This window comes from Polyodon spathula, chromosome 20 (assembly GCF_017654505.1).
Source record: "Polyodon spathula isolate WHYD16114869_AA chromosome 20, ASM1765450v1, whole genome shotgun sequence".
In the NCBI taxonomy this organism is placed as follows: domain Eukaryota; kingdom Metazoa; phylum Chordata; class Actinopteri; order Acipenseriformes; family Polyodontidae; genus Polyodon; species Polyodon spathula.
Window position 1 is genome coordinate 19,638,436 of NC_054553.1, and position 22,272 is coordinate 19,660,707.

Sequence of the window (22,272 nt, forward strand, 5' to 3'; positions counted from 1 at the left end):
GCGAGGTTTATTTCCACTCTGGACCTGACGAAGGGATACTGGCAAATCCCTTTAACCCGCAGCTCCAGAGAGAAAACCGCATTTTCAACACCAGAAGGGCTGTTCCACTTTAAAACCATGCCGTTTGGGCTACATGGTGCGCCCGCTGCCTTTCAGAGACTGATGGACCAGGTTTTACACCCACATCATGAATATGCAGCAGCGTATATTGATGACGTGGTGATATACAGCTCCACCTGGCGAGAGCATTTGGCTAGGGTTACAGCCGTTCTTCAGTCTCTAAGGGCAGCCTGGCTGACAGCTAACTTGAGGAAATGTGCGTTTGCCAAAACAGAGACTCAATATTTGGGATTTTTAATGGGGAATGGAAGGGTGAGACCTGTAGTCACCAAAATCCAGGCTTTGGTTGATGCAGCGATCCCCAAAACCAAGACTCAGGTGAGGTCACTACTGGGCTTAGCCGGTTATTACCGCCGCTTCATCCCCGAGTATGCCACAGTGGTTAACCCGTTAGTCAACCTCACCAAAAAGAGTGCTCCAAATTTAATTAAATGGTCAGCTGAGTGTCAGGGGGCGTTTGATACTATTAAGCGTACACTTTGCCAGGCCCCCACTCACCAAGAGATTCATCCTCCACACCGACGCATCAGATGTAGGTTTGGGTGCAGTCTTGTCCCAAAAAAGTAGTTGGAGTAGAGCACCCGATATTGTACCTGAGTAAAAAATGCTACCTCGGGAACGCAACTACTCCGTAGTCGAAAAAGAGTGTTTGGCCATTAAATGGGCTACTCACTCTTTACGATACTACCTGCTGGGACACTCATTTGATCTGGTCACAGACCACGCCCCACTCAAGTGGTTAAGCACAATGAAGGACAGCAATGCCCGGATAACTCGGTGGTATCTGGCATTGCAGCCCTTCATGTACCACATGGTACACCGTGCGGGGAAAGACCACCAAAATGCGGATTATTTTTCCCGGGAGGGGGGAGTAATGGGGAAGGTAGATTTAGCCGAGTGTTCCTTCGGCTCCACTCTGAGCGGTGGGATATGTGACAGAAATATGAGTTCTGGTGATGAATCTTCCTCCCGACCTGTGAGGGCGCGAAGAACGAGAGGAGAAGTATCTGGAAGGGCTGGCCTGACAGTTCGTTTCCGGGTCAGGGAAGTGGGTCAGTCTGGAAAGAAGCGAGACTCTGTTGCAAGACCGTATTGATTTGAAAGGTAAACGAGAGGCAGCTGCAAGTAATAAGGCAGCTGCAACTGTTTACCTCGATATCATGCGGGATTACAGATACGGGCCAGGGTAACGCTGATCTTTTCCTTCGTTTGGGTAAATGTTCGGAGAGAGAAGGAGCGAGAGAGGCGCTCTCGTTGTTACAGAGAATTACGTGTTGTGTTTGTTTGTAATTGTCTGCGTTTTGCACCACCAGACAGTTAACTCACCTATCCGGAGCTGTCGACCAGGGTCAGCACAATCCGGATCACCACTGCACGGAACCGTCACAAAATACAGTGTCTTCACCCACCACAAGCACGTCTGCACTCACCCAGGACTGGTGACCGTGTGTTCGTTTTGTTCGGGACTGCGCCCTATTATTGGTATCCCCGCGCTTTACACATTGTTGTGTATAGCCGGGGATTAATTATTTAACGGTCACCAGACCTGGATTATAAATAAAAGCACCTTTTCCACTGGAAACTGTTGTCTGCCTGTCACTCCTGCATCGCATCACCGCTACACCTGTTCCCCTCCACTCGGAGGAAAAAGCACCAGAGTTCTCTGTACTTCAGTAACTGCAAGTGAACTACACACAGTGACTACAAACACCAGGAAGGGGAAGAGCTGCTTCCTCTTTTAAAATCCCTGATAAAAACACATAACACCGCAATGCAAGGGGATCCAGCACTGTGGCCGCTGTGCAGGTTCAGTGCAGGTCAGGCCAGTTATCTCACCACCAACACCTCGGTAAGAATCCACGCTCTCCGCGTACCTCAATCGCTATGAAGTGTTAGCTTATGGTCCTTGAGATCATAGTATTGAATCCTGGTGTTGAATAAAATTAAAAGTACAAAGGTACTTCTCTTTGTATACTTATAGGAATATAAAGACATAGAAGAATACATCTACCACCAAACATATTTAGTTTTAACCTGAAAATTGTATTACAGAGAAGACAATGTTACTGATGCTCGCATTGAAGGGTAACCAGATATTAAAAGAAGGGTCATTCCACACCAACTCAACCAAAAAAGGAGCATTTTGTTTGCCGACTGTCTCAGACTTTGCTAGAAAATTTCACCTGGGGGTTTTCAGGCCTGCTGTCTTTAGAAATGCTAATAATTTTTAAAATGTTCCCTTCGAGCTGTGACCTGGCAAAGTTCAACCTAAACTGAAAAAGTGATTCTGACAAGAAAAATCACACTGAGCTCAACTTAGACGTTACCATCATGTGTAGCACTTTGTCTGACTCATAATGAATAGGGCTTTCAAGAATATATAAAAAATACCAGGAGCACCTAACTCACTTTTGGCAAGTTGCCAGACGAGGGGCAAGTGAGTTTTATTTGAAGTTCAGCGCAATCCTTTACCCTGTAGGGGATGTGTGTCCTAAAATGTTAGTATTGCTGTAAGAAACTTAGGGGCCACTCTTAGGGGGGTGTGGGTGGAGGGACCAATGACTCAAAAAAAAAAGATTTTGGATAGATGTTGATGAGACCTACAAGAAGCAAACAAAACATGTTGATATCCACAAATTTTGGATTTTTGAAGTTGCACTTGTCATGCATTCGACCACTGCTTATAACACCTTTGCTAAAGCTAAAGTACCACATAGTCCTATTCATTATTCTTCAATATTGCAATGTCTGGGGTTAGATCTAGAGTAAAATGTGACAGGGTTTGCTTCCAGTGGCACTACCTTGGAGCTTGTGGAACTTAAGATTTCTTTGTTACAGTGACACGTTTGAAACTACCAGAATCTCACTTAAGTGTAAACACAAAAATACATACTCTTGACAAACTTTAGTGCTTGAGGGGTTAACCATTTCATGATCGTATGCAGCTTCCAGTCTCAAATCTTCCTTTGGCTGTGAGGTCTGGTGTTGAAAAACTTATGGAAAATTCACAGTTTAAAATAAATAAATACATGCCATCTTGATGACGCAGCGTGGTTGCCATGTGGTTCTAAACACTGCTCTGTGCGGACCTGGATAATTTTAGGCTTCAGTTTCTAATTTTATATTGAGGCGTCATAAAAGCATATGAAGGGAATTAACAGTTACATTTAGACATTTAGAGTAACTCATCATAACAATACAGTTAAAGAGAAAATGTAAAGAACAGGTACATACCAGTTGAAAAATGCTCCAAAAAATGACAAAGTAGCCTGTCTCAAATGAGGACACTGGCACGTAATGGGTTAAGATAAAAGGATTGCAGTTAAGATGATGGTTAAAAACAACCTAAGAAGATGACACGGGAAGCTACATCGTGAGTGAGTAGAGCGCTGTGTTCAGTGTTTCAAGTGGACTTCACTATAAATTATAATAATGTATTTTGAAGAACTGGGACACACATTGGCACACTGCTGCTCTTGTGAGTGCTCATTAAAATCTTCTGCACACCGTTCAGGGGCAAAATGGGCAACAAACACTGCCACTCTGTATTGTTAAGCAGTCCCAGTACTAGTTGAAGCGGAAACAAGCAGGAGGTTTAGCATTCAAGTGAACCGTGTCCTCGTTTCAGGGGAGCGAGAGCTGGGGTCACAAAGTTAAGACTGTGTTTTCTGTTTGAATCGCTTCTCATTCAGAGCGCGGAGCCCATTATATTATACATTCCCTCTAAGTTATATCCACAAAAGTTTACGCAACCCTTTGCATTAGGAAGCTGCGCATTCACTTTGCTGTCCTCTTATCCATCCAAAGTACTCACACACCTATACCATAAGACTAATAAATTAGTCAATCTGGCAGCATTCTAGAGAAAAAAAAACTTCAAACAACAACTTTTATTAGCTGGTAAAAGCAATCTTAAGAATTGCTTCTGACATCTTCCAAACCTAAGCTTCCATAAAGCGACTGACTCAGTGAAGAGGCAATGCAATGAATCAACTGTTTGCTGATCCATGGTGGTGTAACGATTCATTAACCACACGATACCAACTGTTTTGTTAAAAGGATCAACTTCTGTGTGACGAGGAGCATGTTGAGAATCACAGTAGTAAAGTAAGAAAACCAGGATCAGCCATGTAAAGAAAGCAAATTTACAATATGGATTAACTACTGTGAACAGATTTTAAACATCTACTAAAAAGAAGGATTTCAGACATCTAACTGGTTATTTCTACTATTATTTCATTCCATTCTGTACTCCTGTTCCAGGAGCTGAATCTGAGCAAAGAATTGCTCACCTTGTGCTGCATTATCTTTTCATGTCACATATGCTGGTAAAAGATCAATCATCCTAATTAGTGTAATGAATGCCAAGTTTTTGCCAAGACACATAACAAATGAAATTCTCTGCAAAACTGTTGATTTTGTTATGGAGGAAGGGTTGTGAATTCAGTTCAAACTCGCTGTTGAGCCCTCTTAAGGTATTGTGAGCTAGTCGACGAAAGACAAAGGATGGAAGATGCCTACTTGAATACCCCAGAGGAGTATCCTACTCAGCTCAGTCCATGGAAGGAAATGCAGATGGATCACATTAGTTTACAGTAAAATAAGTCTTAGTTGGTGCTTATCTTGGCAAGAGCTGAGTCCAATATCAGCAAGAAGCTTTAACACCTACTCTCATGTAATGGAAATCATTATTTTACATCTTCGTTTCTACTCAATTGCTCTGCCACCAAACCTTCCCTTGAAGTGCAGACCCCCTCTGCTCCGATCTTTAACCCCACTGCAATGAAATCCAAAACAGGCTCCGTCAGAAGCAGCTCTGTTGGTCAGGCTGGCTTCCCTGTCAGCTTGGCTCAGCAGCTCTGTTGGTCAGGCTGGCTCCCCTGTCAGCTCGGCTCAGCAGCTCTGACAGTCTGCATAGAGCTGTGTCACAACAGACAAAGTACTCTGCCAATACCACATACGCATCTCAACAATGTACCTGCAGGCTGCAGGATTTTTCTGCTTGACCAGGGGACCTCTGCAGAAATTTACAGCAGCGTTGTCAAAACCATCCAGCATGAAGATACAAGTGGGAAGCATGGATAAGTTTTTATTGAAACAGCTCATGTGTCAATTGCTGAACATCAGGGAATTCCATAACGTTAAACACAAGTTAATCAGCAGTGTTCAGTTATCAGATCTGACCGATGTTTCAATTGGTGTTATAAAGTAATAATTTTAGACTTTAATGACACAAGAACAGAGGTATTCTGTTTGGCCACCTGCAGATTTCTACATCACACAGATTGTGTTTTTTTTTTGTTTTTTTTTACCACCACTGACAGGGAGGGATAAAAAAAGAAAATGCATTGTATAAAGCATAAGTAAGAAAACAGCTAATTTAACAAATGTTTCAACATGAAGTATGCTTCAATGTTTTCTATCATTATAAAAATAGTTTGTAATCAAAGATTTCACAGTTAACATAAGCATATAAATAAACTACTTTAAAATGTTCCCCTTCGTTTTTACATTTGTATACTCAAACATTTCAATAAGCACAACAAATATAAACTATGGTTTTGAACTATGAAATTGAATAACTATTTTTCTGAGCCCCTTAACAGCAGTGAAAGATGAGCAGTATTTACCACTACCACCACCACTGCTCTCCAGACTAAAAAGTGGACTTTCTACACGGTAAGTGGCTCACTCATCACTATGGATACAAAAAAAACACAAGTGACGATGCCACAGCAGTGATGATGTCATTTTACACAGTCAATAGCAGACAGTGCTGCATTCTGTATTTAAAAATCTCAGACCATTTAAAGTGTTAAATTATTCATCATGTGGCAGGGCAAAAGCCCTGCACGTGTAAATAATGTATTGTTGTGTATACGTAAAGTTTAAAAATATTGAAATTAAGTGTGTGCTAGATATGGCTGGGTTTTGTTTTTGTAAATAAAGTTGAACATTTTTTAATTTAAGTTTGGCAGGGATGGAGTTAAACCCATCAACCAAATCCATGTCGGGAATGTGGCTGTGTACGTCCTCCTGCATTATCACTGCTGGTACCCTAGTGGCGGCCACCTGTCACTGCAATTACGTTTGTATGAATAAAACCTGGATGCCTGAGTGGCTTTGTCCACTGCATCCCTCTATCTCTCTCTCATTATTCAGCGACACCCACAACAAAAGTAGTAAGTACTAAAACCCCTGTTACACATCATTATAGAGAACAGAGAATAACCCAGGATGTGTGGGTTCATTGAGTATTCTGTTTTATAGCAGGCACAATGTCGAATAACAATACATTTGAGATTTGGCATGCAAATAAATAATTCTGTAACATAGAATACAAAAACACACTGCTGATGTCATTTAGTAGTTTCCCCTAACAGTTTAACCCTCTAGTTAATCAATAAATACTCTACCGTACAACAAGTATTGGAACAGATTAATCAATTCCAAATCCGAACCATCATTAATATGAAAAAGATGATTGCCATGACCACTATCCACTGCATGTAAATGTACAATTGGAAAACAGGGTGCTTCCATGTACCCCCAGAATACAACACTTCAAGTTTCATCACAATAGGATAAGAGGCTCTTTAGACAGATTTAAAAATGAAAGTGTGACATACAGACACCCCTCCCAGATTATAACACTCAGTCATTTGCTAAGGACTATCCTGATATCATTAACAGGTTTCAGAAGACAAGCAGTTCTTTAGATATTTTTTTAAAAATAAGTGTGACAGACAGTCGCAGTCAGACAGACACGCAGCCTCCATATATACCGCCAGATTATGAACACTCAATAAGTTGTGGTTAAAAAGGTCATTAGCAAGTTATAGGACAATTGGACAAGCAGTTCTATAGATATATGCAAAACTTACAAATGACATACAGAAAGACAAACAGCATCCATATACCCAGAGTATATGACACATTTAAAATGTTGTGACAATTGGACAAGTGGTTCTGTACATACATGCAAAGGTGTGACACATGGATGACACCCATTGCACTACAATAAATGCTACTGTTAGTTGTAGTTAACATTTGGCAACAGACCTCATGGGAAGTGACTGTAGCTAATACAAACATCCCATTGATTTCCCCTACATAAGTCTCAAAGGTGCACTTTTTAAAACAGGATATCTGGCAGTACACTAGTTTAAGAACTCTCTATTTGTAGGCCTGACAGTTCTTTTCCAGGGTCGGGAAGTCGGTCAGCCTGGAAGAGACTCTGTTGCAGGAAAGTATTGACCCGAAAGGTAAACGAAGTAGCAGCTGCAACCACTTGCCAAGGGGTCCTGCGTGATAGCATAAAGGGGCAGGAGAATCATAAATATTTTCCTTTGCTTGGTTTGTGTTATAAACTGGAAAGACCGTGTGAGACGCAGAGAAAAGTGTACAAACAAATATTTGTTTGTGTTTTGTTTGTTTGTTCGTGTTTAAATAACTGTCTGTGTTTGTTAAAACCCAAAGAGGGCTAAACACAAATCCGGAGCTGTCGCCACGGGCCAGCACAAAACCGGATCAACACTTGTGTGTGTGTTAGCACTGAGCTTATTGTTTACGGGACTGCAACCCTTTTCACTACTGTGCAATAAACATTGCTGTGTATTGCCAGCTCATTATTATTTGTTGGTTGGTCATCAGATCAATGGATTAATAACCATTAAACAAACCATTTCACCCGTACTTTGTTGTCTGTTTGTTCTTGGGATTACTGCACCAGCACTGCACCTGTTATACACCTGCTACTAACTGCCACTTTGCCACACTCATACAGGGCATTTTACCGGTCAGTAACCAACCAGCTGCTTCCCTTACTGACTGACATGGTGTAAGATGCTTTCACCCTGAAGACACTGCTGGGATGAAATGATCTAGGAAGTGAAGCACTAACAGATTTCAGGCAAGGTAAGCAAACTGAGAACTTTCTTTAACCAGGTGTAGTACCAGAGATCATGCTTAAATTAAAATACATGTTTGCATAAAAGGTACAATTTCTGGAATAATTTTTGCAAGGGGTATAATGGAGTGAAAAATTGATAATTGAACAGATTCATACTCACATTTGCTCTACCCCCATTTCCTCTCCTCGGTAGCAGGAGCGGAGCATCTTCCCACTGGCTGCGTCAAACAGGTGATCCCTGAGGAAGCGCGCTGCCTTCTCCGCTCGCTCAATGAACACCTTCTCACCCAGCACAGCTCCCACCCGGGCAAACCCTGACACCATCAGACCTGAAACATGAGCACAAAGATACAGAGTTTCACCAAGGGACACACAAGAACACAGATACACCAGGGTACAAGCACACAGACACACAGAGCTTCAACAGGTGAGCCACAAGCACACAGCCCTTCACCAGTGGAGCCACATGTAATCACTACCATATACATTTTGTAGACTATCATTAAAAAAGTAACAGCTCTCCAATGGAGAGCTTCTTCTAGTGGCTTTCCTGATTGGTTACAAACATTCCCAATCAGCTAAAATGTTTAGGAAATTTAACAGAATGTAACATCCCTAATTGGGATTCCAAATCCTTGTCCTACAATTTTAACAGATGGATAGACAGCAGTATCCAAATACTCCCAGACATCGATACACTCAATAGCCAAAGGTTCATAGCAAGTTTCATCACAATCGGACAAGTGGTTCTCTAGATATATGCAAAACACTTAAGTGTGACATACAGACAGGCAGTCATATGCCCACCTCCACTATCCCAAGCCTGCTGCGCCCCAGTCGTTCTCCATTGAATCTGTTTTAGTATTTGCGGGAGGGCAGTGTACAGACAGTCCAAGTGTTTATCTGCTAACTGTTTCAGTTTCAGCATTGGATGTAATGTAGTGAGGTGTATCTCAGGGCAACTACAGCGCTATCGTGTAGCACATCATCACCAGACACAGCTTCGCGCACGCACACACACACACACACAATCACCAGACACAACTTCACACACACACATCATCACCAGACACAGCTTCACGCACACGCGCACACACACACACACACACACACACACACACACACACACACACACACACACACACACACACACACACCACACAAAGCTTCACACATACACACATCACACCAGACATGGCTTCACAAACACACACACACACACCATCACCATACACAGCTTCACACACACACACACACACACACACACACACACACACACACACACACACCAACACCAAAGCGCCCTCGTCTCTCATATTAATCCTGTCGACTTTCCAAACACACAGCATCAAAAACTGTTCATATAATCTGAGAAAACACTGCAGTGGATATAACACATACAGTACCTTGCAAAAGTATTCAGACTCTCTCACAGTTTTCACATTTTGTTGCTTTAAAGCTTGCAATCATGACACTTTGAAGTAGGAATTAATATGTGTTATATACACAACCTACTCCACACATTCAAAGCAAAAACAAAAAGAAATAAGTAAATAGAGAATTAATATGAAATAAAAAATGGAAAAGTCATGATTGCATAAGTATTCAAACCCTTTGCTGTGACAAACCTAAATTAATTAAGGTGCACAAAATGGCCTTAACGAGCCACACAATTATTTGAATGGCCTCTGTCTGTGTGCAATATTAGTAGTTCTCATGATTTCCGAATAAAAACACCTGTCTCTTTGAGGTTCCTTGGTCAGGTAGGGAATTTCAAGCAAAGACTCAACCGTGAAGACCAAGGAGCTTTCAAATCAAGTCAGGGATAAAGTCATTGAAAGGCACAGATCAGGAGAAGGGTACAAATATCCCTCTGAAGTCTCTGAATATCCCTGTAAGCACAGTCTACTCAATGATCAAGAAATGGAAGTTGCATTGTACTACCCAGACACTGCCTAGATCAGGCCATCCCTCCAAACTGAGCAGCCAGGCAAGGAGGCAACTGGTGAGGGACGCCACTATGAGGCCAACGACAACTTTGAAAGAGCTACAGAGTTCAATGGCTGAGATGGGAGAAAATGTGCATCAGTCAACAATATCCAGAACACTTCACAAAAGTAGCCTGTATGGCAGGGTGGCAAGAAGGAAGCCATTACTAAAAATAAGCCATCTCAAAGCCTGCACGGAGATCACTGCATCTGAGTGATCCTTCAAAAATGTGGCAAAAGATGTTGTGGTCAGATGAGATCAAATTGGAACTTTTTGGTCTAAATGCCAAGCGTTATGCTTGGTGCAGACCCAACACAGCACATCTCCCAGTCAACACCATCCCTACAGTGAAGCATGGTGGTGGCAGCATCATGCTGTGGGGATGCTTCTCCTCAGCAGGGACTGGAAAGCTTGTTAGGATTGAAGGAAAAATGGATGGAGCAAAGTACAGGCAAATATTAGAGGAAAACCTGTCTCAGTCTGCTAAAGGCTTAAAACTGTGGCAAAATTTCACCTTTCAGCAGGACAATGATCCAAAGCACCAAAGGCCAAAGCTACACTGGAATGGCTTAAGAATAAGAAAGTGATTGTCCTTGAGTGGCCCAGTCAAAGTCCTGACTCTAATCCTACTGAGAATCTGTGGAAAGACTTAAAAACTGCAGTTCATAAGCGATCCCCAAGTAGCTTGAGCAAATCTGCCAAGAAGAATGGGCACAAATTGCACCAAGCCGCTGTGCAAAGTTGGCAGAGACTTACTATGACAATGTGCCCCGCCCAGTGTGTATTTTGTGTTATGTGTTGCGTGTGGTGTGTTAATGTTGGTGTACAGGTATTGGTGCACGGAATATAAATGGGTCTGTGTAACACGAGTGATTAAAAATGTATATCTGTATTTAGGTACGAGGATTGCACTGCACAGCACTTCACGTGCAGGTAAAATGTAATTTGTGAGCACGGGAAATTACAATTAACTAATTCACGTGCAGTTGTACCGAGACTCCAATTGAATGACTGATTAGCAATCGAGTCTCGGTACAGCTGCATAAAAGCAGCATGTCTTCACTCACTGTGGTTTGTGTGTTTGGTGAGAGAAGAATGGGTGTGGAGAGAATTAAAAACGAGAAAACTAAACAGAAAGTAAATATATAACCTACATGCTGCTCCAACCTCCGTCGTCATGAGACTACATGTTGCCTCTGCCTCCACCACCACTAGGAGCAGGGCAGCAGGAGCTGCCTCTGCCTCAGCCACCTCTACCAGCAGAGGGTGAATATCTGCTGGTTCCGCCTACATCAACGTGGGAGGACTGCTTACCTCTCCCAACTCCACCACAAGAGGGAGACTGCCTACAGCTTCCCCTTCTACCACTAGAGGAAGGACTAGGACGTGATGCTGGCGATCCTCAGCAGCCCTTGCACAGCCCTTGCCCGGCTGCAATGGCCGCGAAGAGGGCCAAAACCCACACCCTAGCTTGTCCCGACTCCCCTCACATCATCGCTCAGGGATGCCTGCATGAAACCGCCCCAGGATGCCTTCACTTCGTCGCCCAAGGACGCCTGCCTAGCTTCGCCCAGGGATGCCAACCACGCTTCCACCAAAGATGCCTGCCTCGCTTCGCCCAAGGATGCCTGCCGCTCCGCATCGCCTGGGGTGGCCCTCCGCTCCACATCGCCTGGAGTGGCCCACTGCTCTGTATCACCTGGGGTGTGGAGCAGAGGGCCACACCCAGGGTGGCTGGTTCGTCATTGCCTAGGGATGCCATCAGCTCTGCTTTGCTGCAGGGAGTACTGTGCCGGCCATGAAGAAGGGGGAGGAGGTCTGGAGACCAGCAGCCTTTCCGCTGCTAAATGAGTCAGCCTGGGAGCTGTCAGCACGTCTGCCGATAGCCTTACTGTTGGCAGCATTTCCGCTGCCAGTGGTACAACGGGAAGAGAAACTCGCCCCGTTGTCAGCATGTCTGCTGACACCATTGACAGTAGCAGCCTGGCTACTGGCAACATTGCCGCCTATGAACCCCTTAAAGTCCCTGTTCTTGGTACAGGACTTTGAGCGAGACTTTTGGGATCTGAAGGGGGGAGGTGGCCATTGAGGCCATGTGTGCTACGCACAAGGGGGGGGGGGGGATATGTGACAATGTATCCCACCCTGTGTATATTTTGTGTTATATGTTGTGTGTGATGTGTTAATGTTGGTGTATAGGTATTATTGGTGCACGGGATATAAATGGGTCTGTGTAACGCGAGTGATTTAAAATGTGTATTTGTATTTAGGCACGAGGATTGCATAGCACTTCTCTGTTGCAGGTAAAATGTAATAAGTGAGCACAGGGAATTGCACTTTATTAATTCACGTGCAGTTGTACCGAGACTTCAACTGAATGATTAGCAATTGAGTCTTGGTACAGCTGCATAAAAGCAGCATGTTTTCACTCACTCAGGGTTGTGTGTTCGGTGAAAGGAGAACGGGTGTGGAGAGAATTAAAAATGAGAAAACAAAAAAAAAAAAATTGTGTGTGCATCATTTTGGAATTTAAAAAAATGGGACACCATATGAAGGGCCTGAATACTTTTGCAAGGCACTGTAGATTATAAGAAAAGGGAAATACAAGCACCCTATAATATCACTTTAGTTATTACCACACTCCAGTTAATATCACTCACACTTGAGAGGTAAAACTATTTCCACCCCATATAACATAAAATAACAAAATTGGGTGATTTACATGCAAGTTAGTGTACAAAATGGTAGCACAATATAGCACATAGAACATATTTCTCAAGTTTTTAACTGTTACAATGTCCTGGTAATAGACTACAGACTGAAAAGAGATTCTATTAAAGAACATGAATGTAATCAATGCAACAGCTATCTGAGTTCATATTTATTGTATGAAAACGTGTCTGTATTTTAAGGCTCATTTTGCCAGGTTATTGATGCATTGTCACAATTTCTGCTCAGTCCCTTTGATGCAATATTAAAAGGGTTGGATGGATTCTGAAAAATGCAGATCAAGTTACATCCCTTCCTGTATTGTCTACACTATGTCATCCCGGGCTGAATTGCAGTACAAAGTCTTCCCTTAAAGTTCACATTCTCTTGGCTACCAATTCCACGGAAATGCATACCTTCTGTCACTGGCAGAGTTTAAAGGATTCTTCTTCTTTTTTCAAAAACCAGAGTTTATGCATGTCAAGGGTAATTGTCTATTCTGCAGAGTGTTTGATCTCAGACACATTGCGTCTTCCACTGTCGGACACTAAATTAAGAACCACGATGATCAATTTTTCACTTTTAAAAGATCAAAAGGGGAGAAAGTAATTTGCTGGGATTGTTTCTCGGGCTCAGACTTTGTGTTTCATTCTTAGTGACTTCAACAAACCTACTGTGACAACAGACTCAATATCAACCAAGTAACAAAACCAACAGAATTGTAAGAACCATAACTGATGTCAAGGGCAACCAGCATCTTTAACAAAATAGAGATGCAATGTCAAACTCTGTTATGATCAAATCAAAGGAAGTGTAAATGGCGAGGGAATACTTTACCAAGCAGATACTGTATTTCTTACAAATCATGAATGTCTTCATCTACTTTGGGCAGAGTGCTGCAGGGGGACAGGTTAGTAGTTACACTCTGGTGTACCAGCTAAACTTAGAGAGAAGACATGCTTGAGAGCCCTATAGAGACCACAGGGGTGTTTTCAAAGTCTCCGGAATTGCGATACACAAACTGAATCTAAGGAACATGAACAATGCATTAGCTAAGAAGAGATTTCAATTAATTAGTTAAGAGATTTCAATTCATCAGCTAAGAAGAGATTTCAATTAATTAGTTAAGAGATTTCAATTCATCAGCTAAGAAGAGATTTCAATTAATTAGTTAAGAGATTTCAATTCATCAGCTAAGAAGAGATTTCAATTAATTAGCTAAGAGGCGATTTCAATTCATTAGCTAAGAAGAGAGTTCAATTCGTTAGGTAAGATGAGATTTTACAATTAATTAGCTAAGAAGAGATTTCAATTAATTAGTTAAGAGGAGATTTCAATTCATCAGCTAAGAAGAAATTTCAATAAATTAGTTAAGAGGCGATTTCAATTCATTAGCTAAGAGGAGATTCCAATTCATTAGGTAAGAGGAGATTTCAGTCAGTTAGCTAAGAAGAGATTTCAATTCATTAGTTAAGAGGAGATTTCAATTAATCAGCTAAGAAGAAATTTAAATTAATTAGTTAAGGGGAAATTTCAGACCCATCCCAAGTTGTTCTAAAAGCTTTAGACACTAAAGGTTTCATTTGATCAACCTGTTCCCTGCTAAGCTTCAAGTGTTTTGTTTAGAGCATTTTACAGCAGAGATTTCCCATGGATTGCACCCCCCACTTACGGTCAGGGGTAATGTCAGGGTGTCTCCCCAGTGCTGTGAAACGCTCTTAAAAAATTCAGCAGTCTAGGTGATCAATGGATAAAACATTACATCTTTTGTCAATATTTTCAGTAGAGCCATGAAAGATTTATAAGCGAAAGGGGGGAGGGGGGGGGGAGTTTTACACTCACAAGCATTGTATAAATATCGGCTTGTTTAAAGTTGCATTGTGAATGAATTACTGCTAACAGGAATAAAATCACAAAGGAAGCACTGTCATTCTTGTTATGTATTTCCAATACTGAGTTATTATAATTGTTCTCTAAACCTGCCTTTACGTGGCTTTGAGCTTGTTAAGCATACGTTGGCTGGGAGTTCAAAGGTCAATATTGGAGGAACAGAACCTAGAACCCCTGAGAATGATTGCAATCCCATCACAAAAGCAAGGGAAATGAATGCAGTAGTGTGCTACATTGTGTCCCACCTGTAAAAATGATCAGAAGTGAGTCAGAGTCAGCAAGCGTTAGAAAAGAAGCTAACTAATGAACAAGGCTCTGTTGCAAATGCGAGAGCCACAGAAGGACTAGATAATTGCATTGAATTAGCATTCTCAAAATGCCGTGTCTCAGGCGGTGTGTGAGTTTCAGATGCAGTGTGCCAACATTACAATGCGCTGGCAGGAATGAAACAAGCAGCATGAGCCCCATGTGGTCACTGCAGTTCAGAAAGACTGAGTGCCGTGGAATACAGGCCAGTGAGAAGGAGATATCCGGGGGGTTGGGGGGTGACTGAGTACAGCCAGTGGGAAGCAGAGCCCCGGTGGGGGGTCAGAAACAAACTGCTTACTGAGTAATTTGCTTCCAATGTCATGTCAATGGCTTTTCTTTTCTGACTGTGTTATGGTGTTTGCAATCTTTCTGAGTGCTTCTAGTTTCTGTTATTCTGATATTCTTTCTGTAAATCAGCCTTTTCACTGCTTTGATCTTCCTTTGAGTCTGGAGTTTCCAAGTGCAAGAGCTAAACAGAACTTTCTCTAGACAAGCTCAAAGCAAGTTAAAAGGAAGGTAAAAGTAGATTTACAGAAACATGATAATACAAACTGAATTAAAATGGCATTGGAAATCAAACATTATTATTTTCAATAGATACAGTGCAGTGAAAAAGTATTTACCACCTTTCTGATTTTCTGCATTTTTGCACATTTTTCACATTGAATTTGATCAGATCTTTTTGTGGGTTGTAGCAGTATATAGAGGGAGTCTGAGAGGAAAAATGACACCAAAGTTTGGTGCTTCTTTTATTTGTTTGGTGTGCAAAGTAATCAAACATGCAATCTTCAAGTGTGAAAAAGTTATTTCCCCCCCTCGTTAACTCAACCGAATTAAAGGGATAGTTAGGGTCAGCTGTATGAATACTTTAGTTAACAATCAGGCCCGATTTGGGCCAGCACTGCCGAACATAAACCTGACTAACTTTGGCCCTTACCATCAGAGTGAAGTTATTAGCACACAGGTTCTAGATGCACATCATGCCACGATCAAAAGAAATTCCTGAAGACCTCCGGAAAAAAGTTGTTGATGTCTATCAGTCTGGAATGGGTTACAAAGCAATTTCTAAGGCTCTGGGGCTCCACCAAACCACAGTCTGAGACATATTGTCCAAATGGAGAAAGTTTAGGACTGTAGTGAATCTTCCCAGGTGTGGCCGCCCTGCCAAAATCTCAAGGCGTAAAATCGTCCAGGAAGTCACAAAGAACCCTAGAACAACATCCAGGGATCTGCCAGCCTCTCTCACCTCGGCTAAAGTCAGTGTTCATGATTCCACCATCAGAAAGACACTGGACAAAAATGGGATTCATGGCAGAGTACCAAGGCGGAAACGACTGCTCACTAAGAAGAACATTAATGCTTGTCTCAAGTTTACCAAAAAGCACCTGGATGATCCTCAAGAGTTCAGGAACAATGTTCTATGGACAGATGAGTCAAAAGTGGAACTTTTTGGTCAACATGGGCCCCGTTATGTCTGGCGAAAACCAAATACTGCATTCCACAGTAAGTACCGCATACCAACGGTCAAGCATGGTGGTGGTATTGTCATAATTTGGGGATGCTTTGCTGCTTCAGGACCTGGACGACTTGCCATCACTGAAGGAATCATGAATTCTACAGGAGAATGTCAGGTCATCCGTCCATAGCTGAAGCTGAAGCGCAGCTGGGTCATGCAGCAAGACAATGATCCGAAACACACAAGCAAATCTACATCAGAAAGGTTGAAGAACAAGAAATTTAAAGTTTTGGAATAGCCTAGTCAAAGTCCAGACATAAATCCCATTGAGATGTTGTGGCAGGACCTGAAACGAGCAGTTTATGCTCAAAACCCCACAAATGTCACTAAGTTGAAGTAGTTCTGCATGAAGGAGTGGGCCAGAATTCCTCCAGGGCGCTGTGAGAGACTGATCAATAACTACAGGAAGCGTTTGGTTGCAGATATTGCTATTAAAGTTGGCATAACCAGTTACTGAGCCTAAGGGGGCAATTACTTTTATACATGGCGGTATTGCATAACTTTCTTTAATAAATAAATAAGTATCACAATGTTGTGTTATTTGTTCACTCAGGGTCCCTTTTATCTAATATTAGATTTTGGTTGAAGATCTGATAACATTCAGTGTCAAAAATATGCAAAAATGCAGAAAATCAGACAGAGGGCAAATACTTTTTCACGGCACTGTATATAGTTTATAGTTAAACCTCACTATTCAAGACATTGAAGATCAAACTTAATGTGGACATATAGGTTTGTTTGGGACTGCTGATGATGGCCTTAATACTGAATACAGGGGTGGCCTTAATACTGAAGGTGACTTTTCATTGCCAATCAGGACTTTAAAGAAGTGGCCTCAATTGTAATTGAAGCGCAATTTGACTGAATTTGATCTATTTTTTGAGTTAACCACGTTATTGTTTTGGTAACCACGTTATTGCATCTCCCTTGATGTTATTTCATTTCAGTATGTTAGAACTGTTCTAATGTATTGTAGTATTTCAGTTTCTAATAAAAGGTTTTTGTTAATTTCTAAATGAAATGCAGGTGTGTATCAGTTCAGCGAGGGTTTGCTTTTTGAATCCTCTTCTTACCGTTCCAGGCGGCTATCATCTTGCTGTCCAGATGGGCTGCAGGCCGCTCCCGTCTGACCTCCGCGAGGCGCTGTCTGCACCCTCTCAGGATCTCCTTCAGCCGTGGCACGCTCAGGTCGAAGCGAGCAGCGGTCACCTCCAGAGAGTAACGGACAATCAGCACGTTCTGACCGGCGAGCTCCCCATGAGGGTCCTGCAACACACACACACACACACACACACACACACACACACACACACACACACACAAACCACCACAAACCAACAACACACACCACCAACAACAAACACACACACACACCACCACCAACAACAACAACAACAACACACACCACCAACAACACACACACACACAACACCACATACACAGACACAGACACACAAAAAGAACACACACATGAGGACTTTGCATTGACTCCCATGGACTGTAGATGTACTAACTCTAGAGGGGCATGGGATCAACACAATAATAACATTTGCTGATAAAATTCATTCTCCTACAGAGTCGTGCCCTGTGTTCTATTAAGGTTAGGTCAGTTTAATTACAGATCTGGTACCACATTAGGTTAAAGAATGCTGTGTTTGCAAACTTTAGTTTCAGGTAGTCTTGCACTCCATTTCAGAATGTCCCCATCCCCTTCTTTCCTGTCATTAACCAATCAGCTGATTCTTTTATTGATTGACAGGTGAAGCAGTTTGACCCCATAGACAATGCTCGGGTAAAATGACCTGGGAAGTGAAACATGCAAACTGGGAGCTTTCTTCAACCTAGCACGGTACCAGATATCACTTCATTAACATGAATATAGATGCTTGCTATATGAGACCATGTTTTAACATACTTGAAACTCTGTGTGCATGGATTTATACTAAGTCTTGTGTTCGTTTGTGATTTTACATATTTAGTCAATAGTTTTTAGTGGATCCCAGTACAGATCAATGGTTTAGAGCAGGGGTGGCCAACCTTTCACAGACCAAGAGCCAAGGAAATAAAATGTACAGTGACAAAGAACCACAGACTTTAAAAAGTGCTTAATTTAGCATTTCACTGATTTTTTCTTATTTACTGCAATTACAATCACACCCACTATTAAATGAAGCTGACCTTTATTTTTTCCAGTACATACGTAATATTGCAATCCAAACAAATACATTTTCACTATATATAAAAGCATAGTTTTGGATAACTATCGTTTATTTTCTTATACCACATACAGGCAGGATCTGTACTCGGTGTGACTTTTGGCATTCTTTACTACGCACATTGTTCTGAATGCAGCTGTGGTTCAATGTCACTATTTAGATCGAGATAGGTACGTTCTACCGTGTGATGTGACAGCTGCAGGTCTGAAATTTGCTTTGCAGTTGATTGTTGTTTTGATATAGCATAGCAATAACATCCCTAAGGCAAGTTTTCACAAACTCACCTTCGGAGTAGGGTTTTTTTTACACGGGCAGTGTTCCAGGACACTTGTTAGGAGTAGGCTAGAGTCGCGGTCTCAGATTGTTTGGCAAATTTGGTCAACATTTGCGTCTGTTTATCCATTTACTTTTTACCAACAGAAGTCATTTTGACGGGTACATTTTAATCAGCTCCAATATGAAAATGAAATACAAACTTTTAGATACAACTCAAAAGATGTATTCATGAATATAATATTGAACATTTGCACAGCAGAAACACCGTATTTAAATGGAAATTAGCACATACATAACGCAAGACTATCATGGCGGTTCTAGCGTTAACTTTTAAAGAAAGAAGTTCAGAATCTTTTGGAAATTCTTTGTCAACGCGGGCATGGGATGTAGTGAAGTAATGCTGCAGATTTGAAGATTTGAACTGCGACATAAAGGCAAGTGCCCGCATGTATAACACCTTAAGTGAAATTTCCCCCCTTAGTTTTCCCAACTGTTCTACTTAAGTAATATTTGTATTTCAGTATTTCCCTTAAGTCAGTTAACCGTTGCACAAAACGACTTTAGGGGATAACTAAGTGAAAATACTTAACTGTCCTATTGAGGCCCCTTAAATCGAAAAAACAGAATGGCAGCATTTTTGGAAATTGAAGAGGACAGAGCCACACTTAGCAGAAGGATTTGCAGAGAGAAAATCCTTTGGATATAATGGATGACAAGCAATTAATAACCAACTATTGATTTGACCGAAATACTGTCTTTTAGGATATCTGTATAATGCTGGAAGCAGATTAACAACCCCAGACAAGAAGAAATCACGCAATGCTCCCTGTTCTTCAAATACAGCGGCAGCGGCAAATGTATACTTTAAAAAAAAACACATTTGGCCAGTTGCATAACATCTTAAGTGCGATTAATGGTTAATTCTGCTTAATACAAGATACTGCTCTCACTTTTGTTGCGAACACAGCCACACAAATTGTTAAAACAAATATGTTTAGTGTACATTTTTTGTAGATTTACCTGTTTTTTGTGATGCTCTTCTGAAATCAGAATATATATCTTTTTTTTTTTTTTTAATCTTGTGAATGCTGCGATTTACCATTACATTTCTTGCATTCACATTCTGTTATTTCTGCCAATTTCTTCTGCTTCATGGCATTTGTCAAATTCGGACATAGTTTGTTATTGTTTGCGTTCTTTTATTATATTCCTCCGTAAGTATTGTGATTTTCCTCCTCTGTCCAGTTTGGGTTTCTTTTTTTTTTATCAGCCATTCTGTAGTTTTCCTTAACTGCCCAAATGTTGCCATGGAGACAGGATTTACAGAGTACAGTAAGCTACTCGCCTGCTGGTTGAAATCTTAAATAAAGTCCATGCATACTTAAGTGTTTTCCCTTAGCTAAGGAGAGCGGTAAAGATGTTTTGTGCAACACTCTTAACTTTTTCCCTTAGCTAAGTGAAAAATACATTTAAGTGAAATACTTAATAATAACATGTTTTATGCAATCAGGCACTGGCAAGTTTACCACTGGAGTTTTCCACTGCGTTCAACAAAAAAATACATTACTCTCCCACTCCGGCAAAAAGGTTCGATATTCATCTTCAGATTTTCTTATTCACTATTTTTTTCTGCCATTATGAATAAAACAGAAGCTGGTCCTGTTCAAAGTAAAGTTAACGGTTTCCAAGCTTCTGTAACTCGAGTCCCGATTGCACAGTAAAGTAAGGGTGGATATGATTTGCTAGTTAGTTGCTATGTAACAAAAAAGTGTTGCTGCCACGCTGCTGATTGGCTAAGGTAAGAAATGGATTGGCTTGTGATTAAAAAAAAAAAAAAAAAAAAAAAACTTATTGGAGACTTATTGTAAAAATAATACATATATAAAAAAAGAACATTAAACAAATACTTATTTATTGTGTAATGAAAAATATGGGAAGTTCGAAGAGCCGTATTTTGACCACAAAAGAGCCACCGGTTGACCACCCCTGGTCTAGAGACTTATCTTTGAACATCCAGTGATTACATTTTATCTTTGGAGATATACAGTAAGTTTATATAAATTGAGATAAAACTGCAACTGTAAGCAAGTAGCCTAGAGTTAAAGTTAGTGAAATTAAATGTCGTAGAAGAGCTGAAGAAAATGAAAACATTTTTATCTTGATTTAATGCTCTAAAATATCACCTCTGCTGCAACTGTGAAGACCCTGTGTAATTCAATACATGTTCGGAGTCACTCCCTGAATCTCCTTTAAAGTACACCACACCACAGTACACCACAGTAATGTGTGTCAAAGCAGCTGGCTTCATATTCAGATACATGCTGTACAAGGACCTGCCCACCTGCTCCGGCCTCACGTTGCCCTGCTCCTTCACTCCGTAGTGATGGATGAAGATATCTGCCCGAGTGGCTCCACCGGTTGCCTCGGTAACAGGCTGGGTGAGCAGCTCTCTGATTTGCTGTTCAGTCCACACGCAGAAAGCCCCCTCTTTCTTCTTCGTGGCCTCGGCAGTGGGGTATGAGTCAGCATCCTCTGCGCTGTAAAAACCACCTGACTGCAGGGGGTGCAAGAGAGGTATTATATGGAGAGAACCCCTCATCCGACTGCGAGGAAACGTGAGGCTTCTTATTTCTAAAAACAAGCTGTTTTGGGTACAAATACTATAACACAGAGTAAAATTGGCCCCTTCGCTTACCTGGTCACTCAGGTCACGGGAGACGTAGCTCAGAATGTCTCTGGCTACCTCTGCAAAGAACTCATCCCCTGACACCTGTGGGGTGGAAGGTATATACATTAATTCTTATGAGCACAAGAAACATGATCACTGACCCACTTTAAGGGACTAACCACGACTTTAAAATCTTACTTCTTATTAGCACTACCAACATTATCACTTACACTGAACAAAAACATAAACGCAAAATGCAACAATTTCAAAGATTTTACTCAGTTACAGTTCATATAAGGAAATCAGTCAATTGAAATAAATTCATTAGACCCTAATCTATGGATTTCACATGACTGGGAATACAGATATGCATCTGTTGGTCACAGATGCCTTAAAAAAAAAAAGGGAAGGGCATGGATCAGAAAACCAGTCAGTATCTGGTGTGACCACCATTTGCCTCATGTAGCGCGACACATCTCCTTCGCATAGAGTTGATCAGGCTGTTGATTGTGGCCTGTGAAATGTTGTCCCACGCTTTTTCAATGGCTGTGCGAAGTTGCTGGATATTGGCGGGAACTGGAACACACTGTTGTACACGTCGATCCAGAGCATCCCAAACATGCTCAATGGGTGACATGTCTGGTGAGTATGCAGGCCATGGAAGAAC

At 41.5% G+C, this 22,272-nt stretch overlaps 1 protein-coding gene across 2 annotated transcripts in view; it reads right to left on the minus strand.

Annotated features, from left to right (window-relative positions):
* The window catches only part of spata20 (spermatogenesis associated 20), a 121,342-nt gene that overhangs the window by 81,601 nt on the left and 17,469 nt on the right, over positions 1 to 22,272 (minus strand). For both annotated transcript variants that reach the window (XM_041220360.1, XM_041220361.1), the window contains 4 exons: positions 21,633 to 21,707; positions 21,279 to 21,491; positions 17,519 to 17,711; positions 8,193 to 8,361 (listed from right to left, as the gene is read on the minus strand). In XM_041220360.1, coding sequence (XP_041076294.1) covers positions 8,193 to 8,361; positions 17,519 to 17,711; positions 21,279 to 21,491; positions 21,633 to 21,707 — 650 coding nt within the window. The remainder of the gene's footprint in view (positions 1 to 8,192; positions 8,362 to 17,518; positions 17,712 to 21,278; positions 21,492 to 21,632; positions 21,708 to 22,272) is intronic.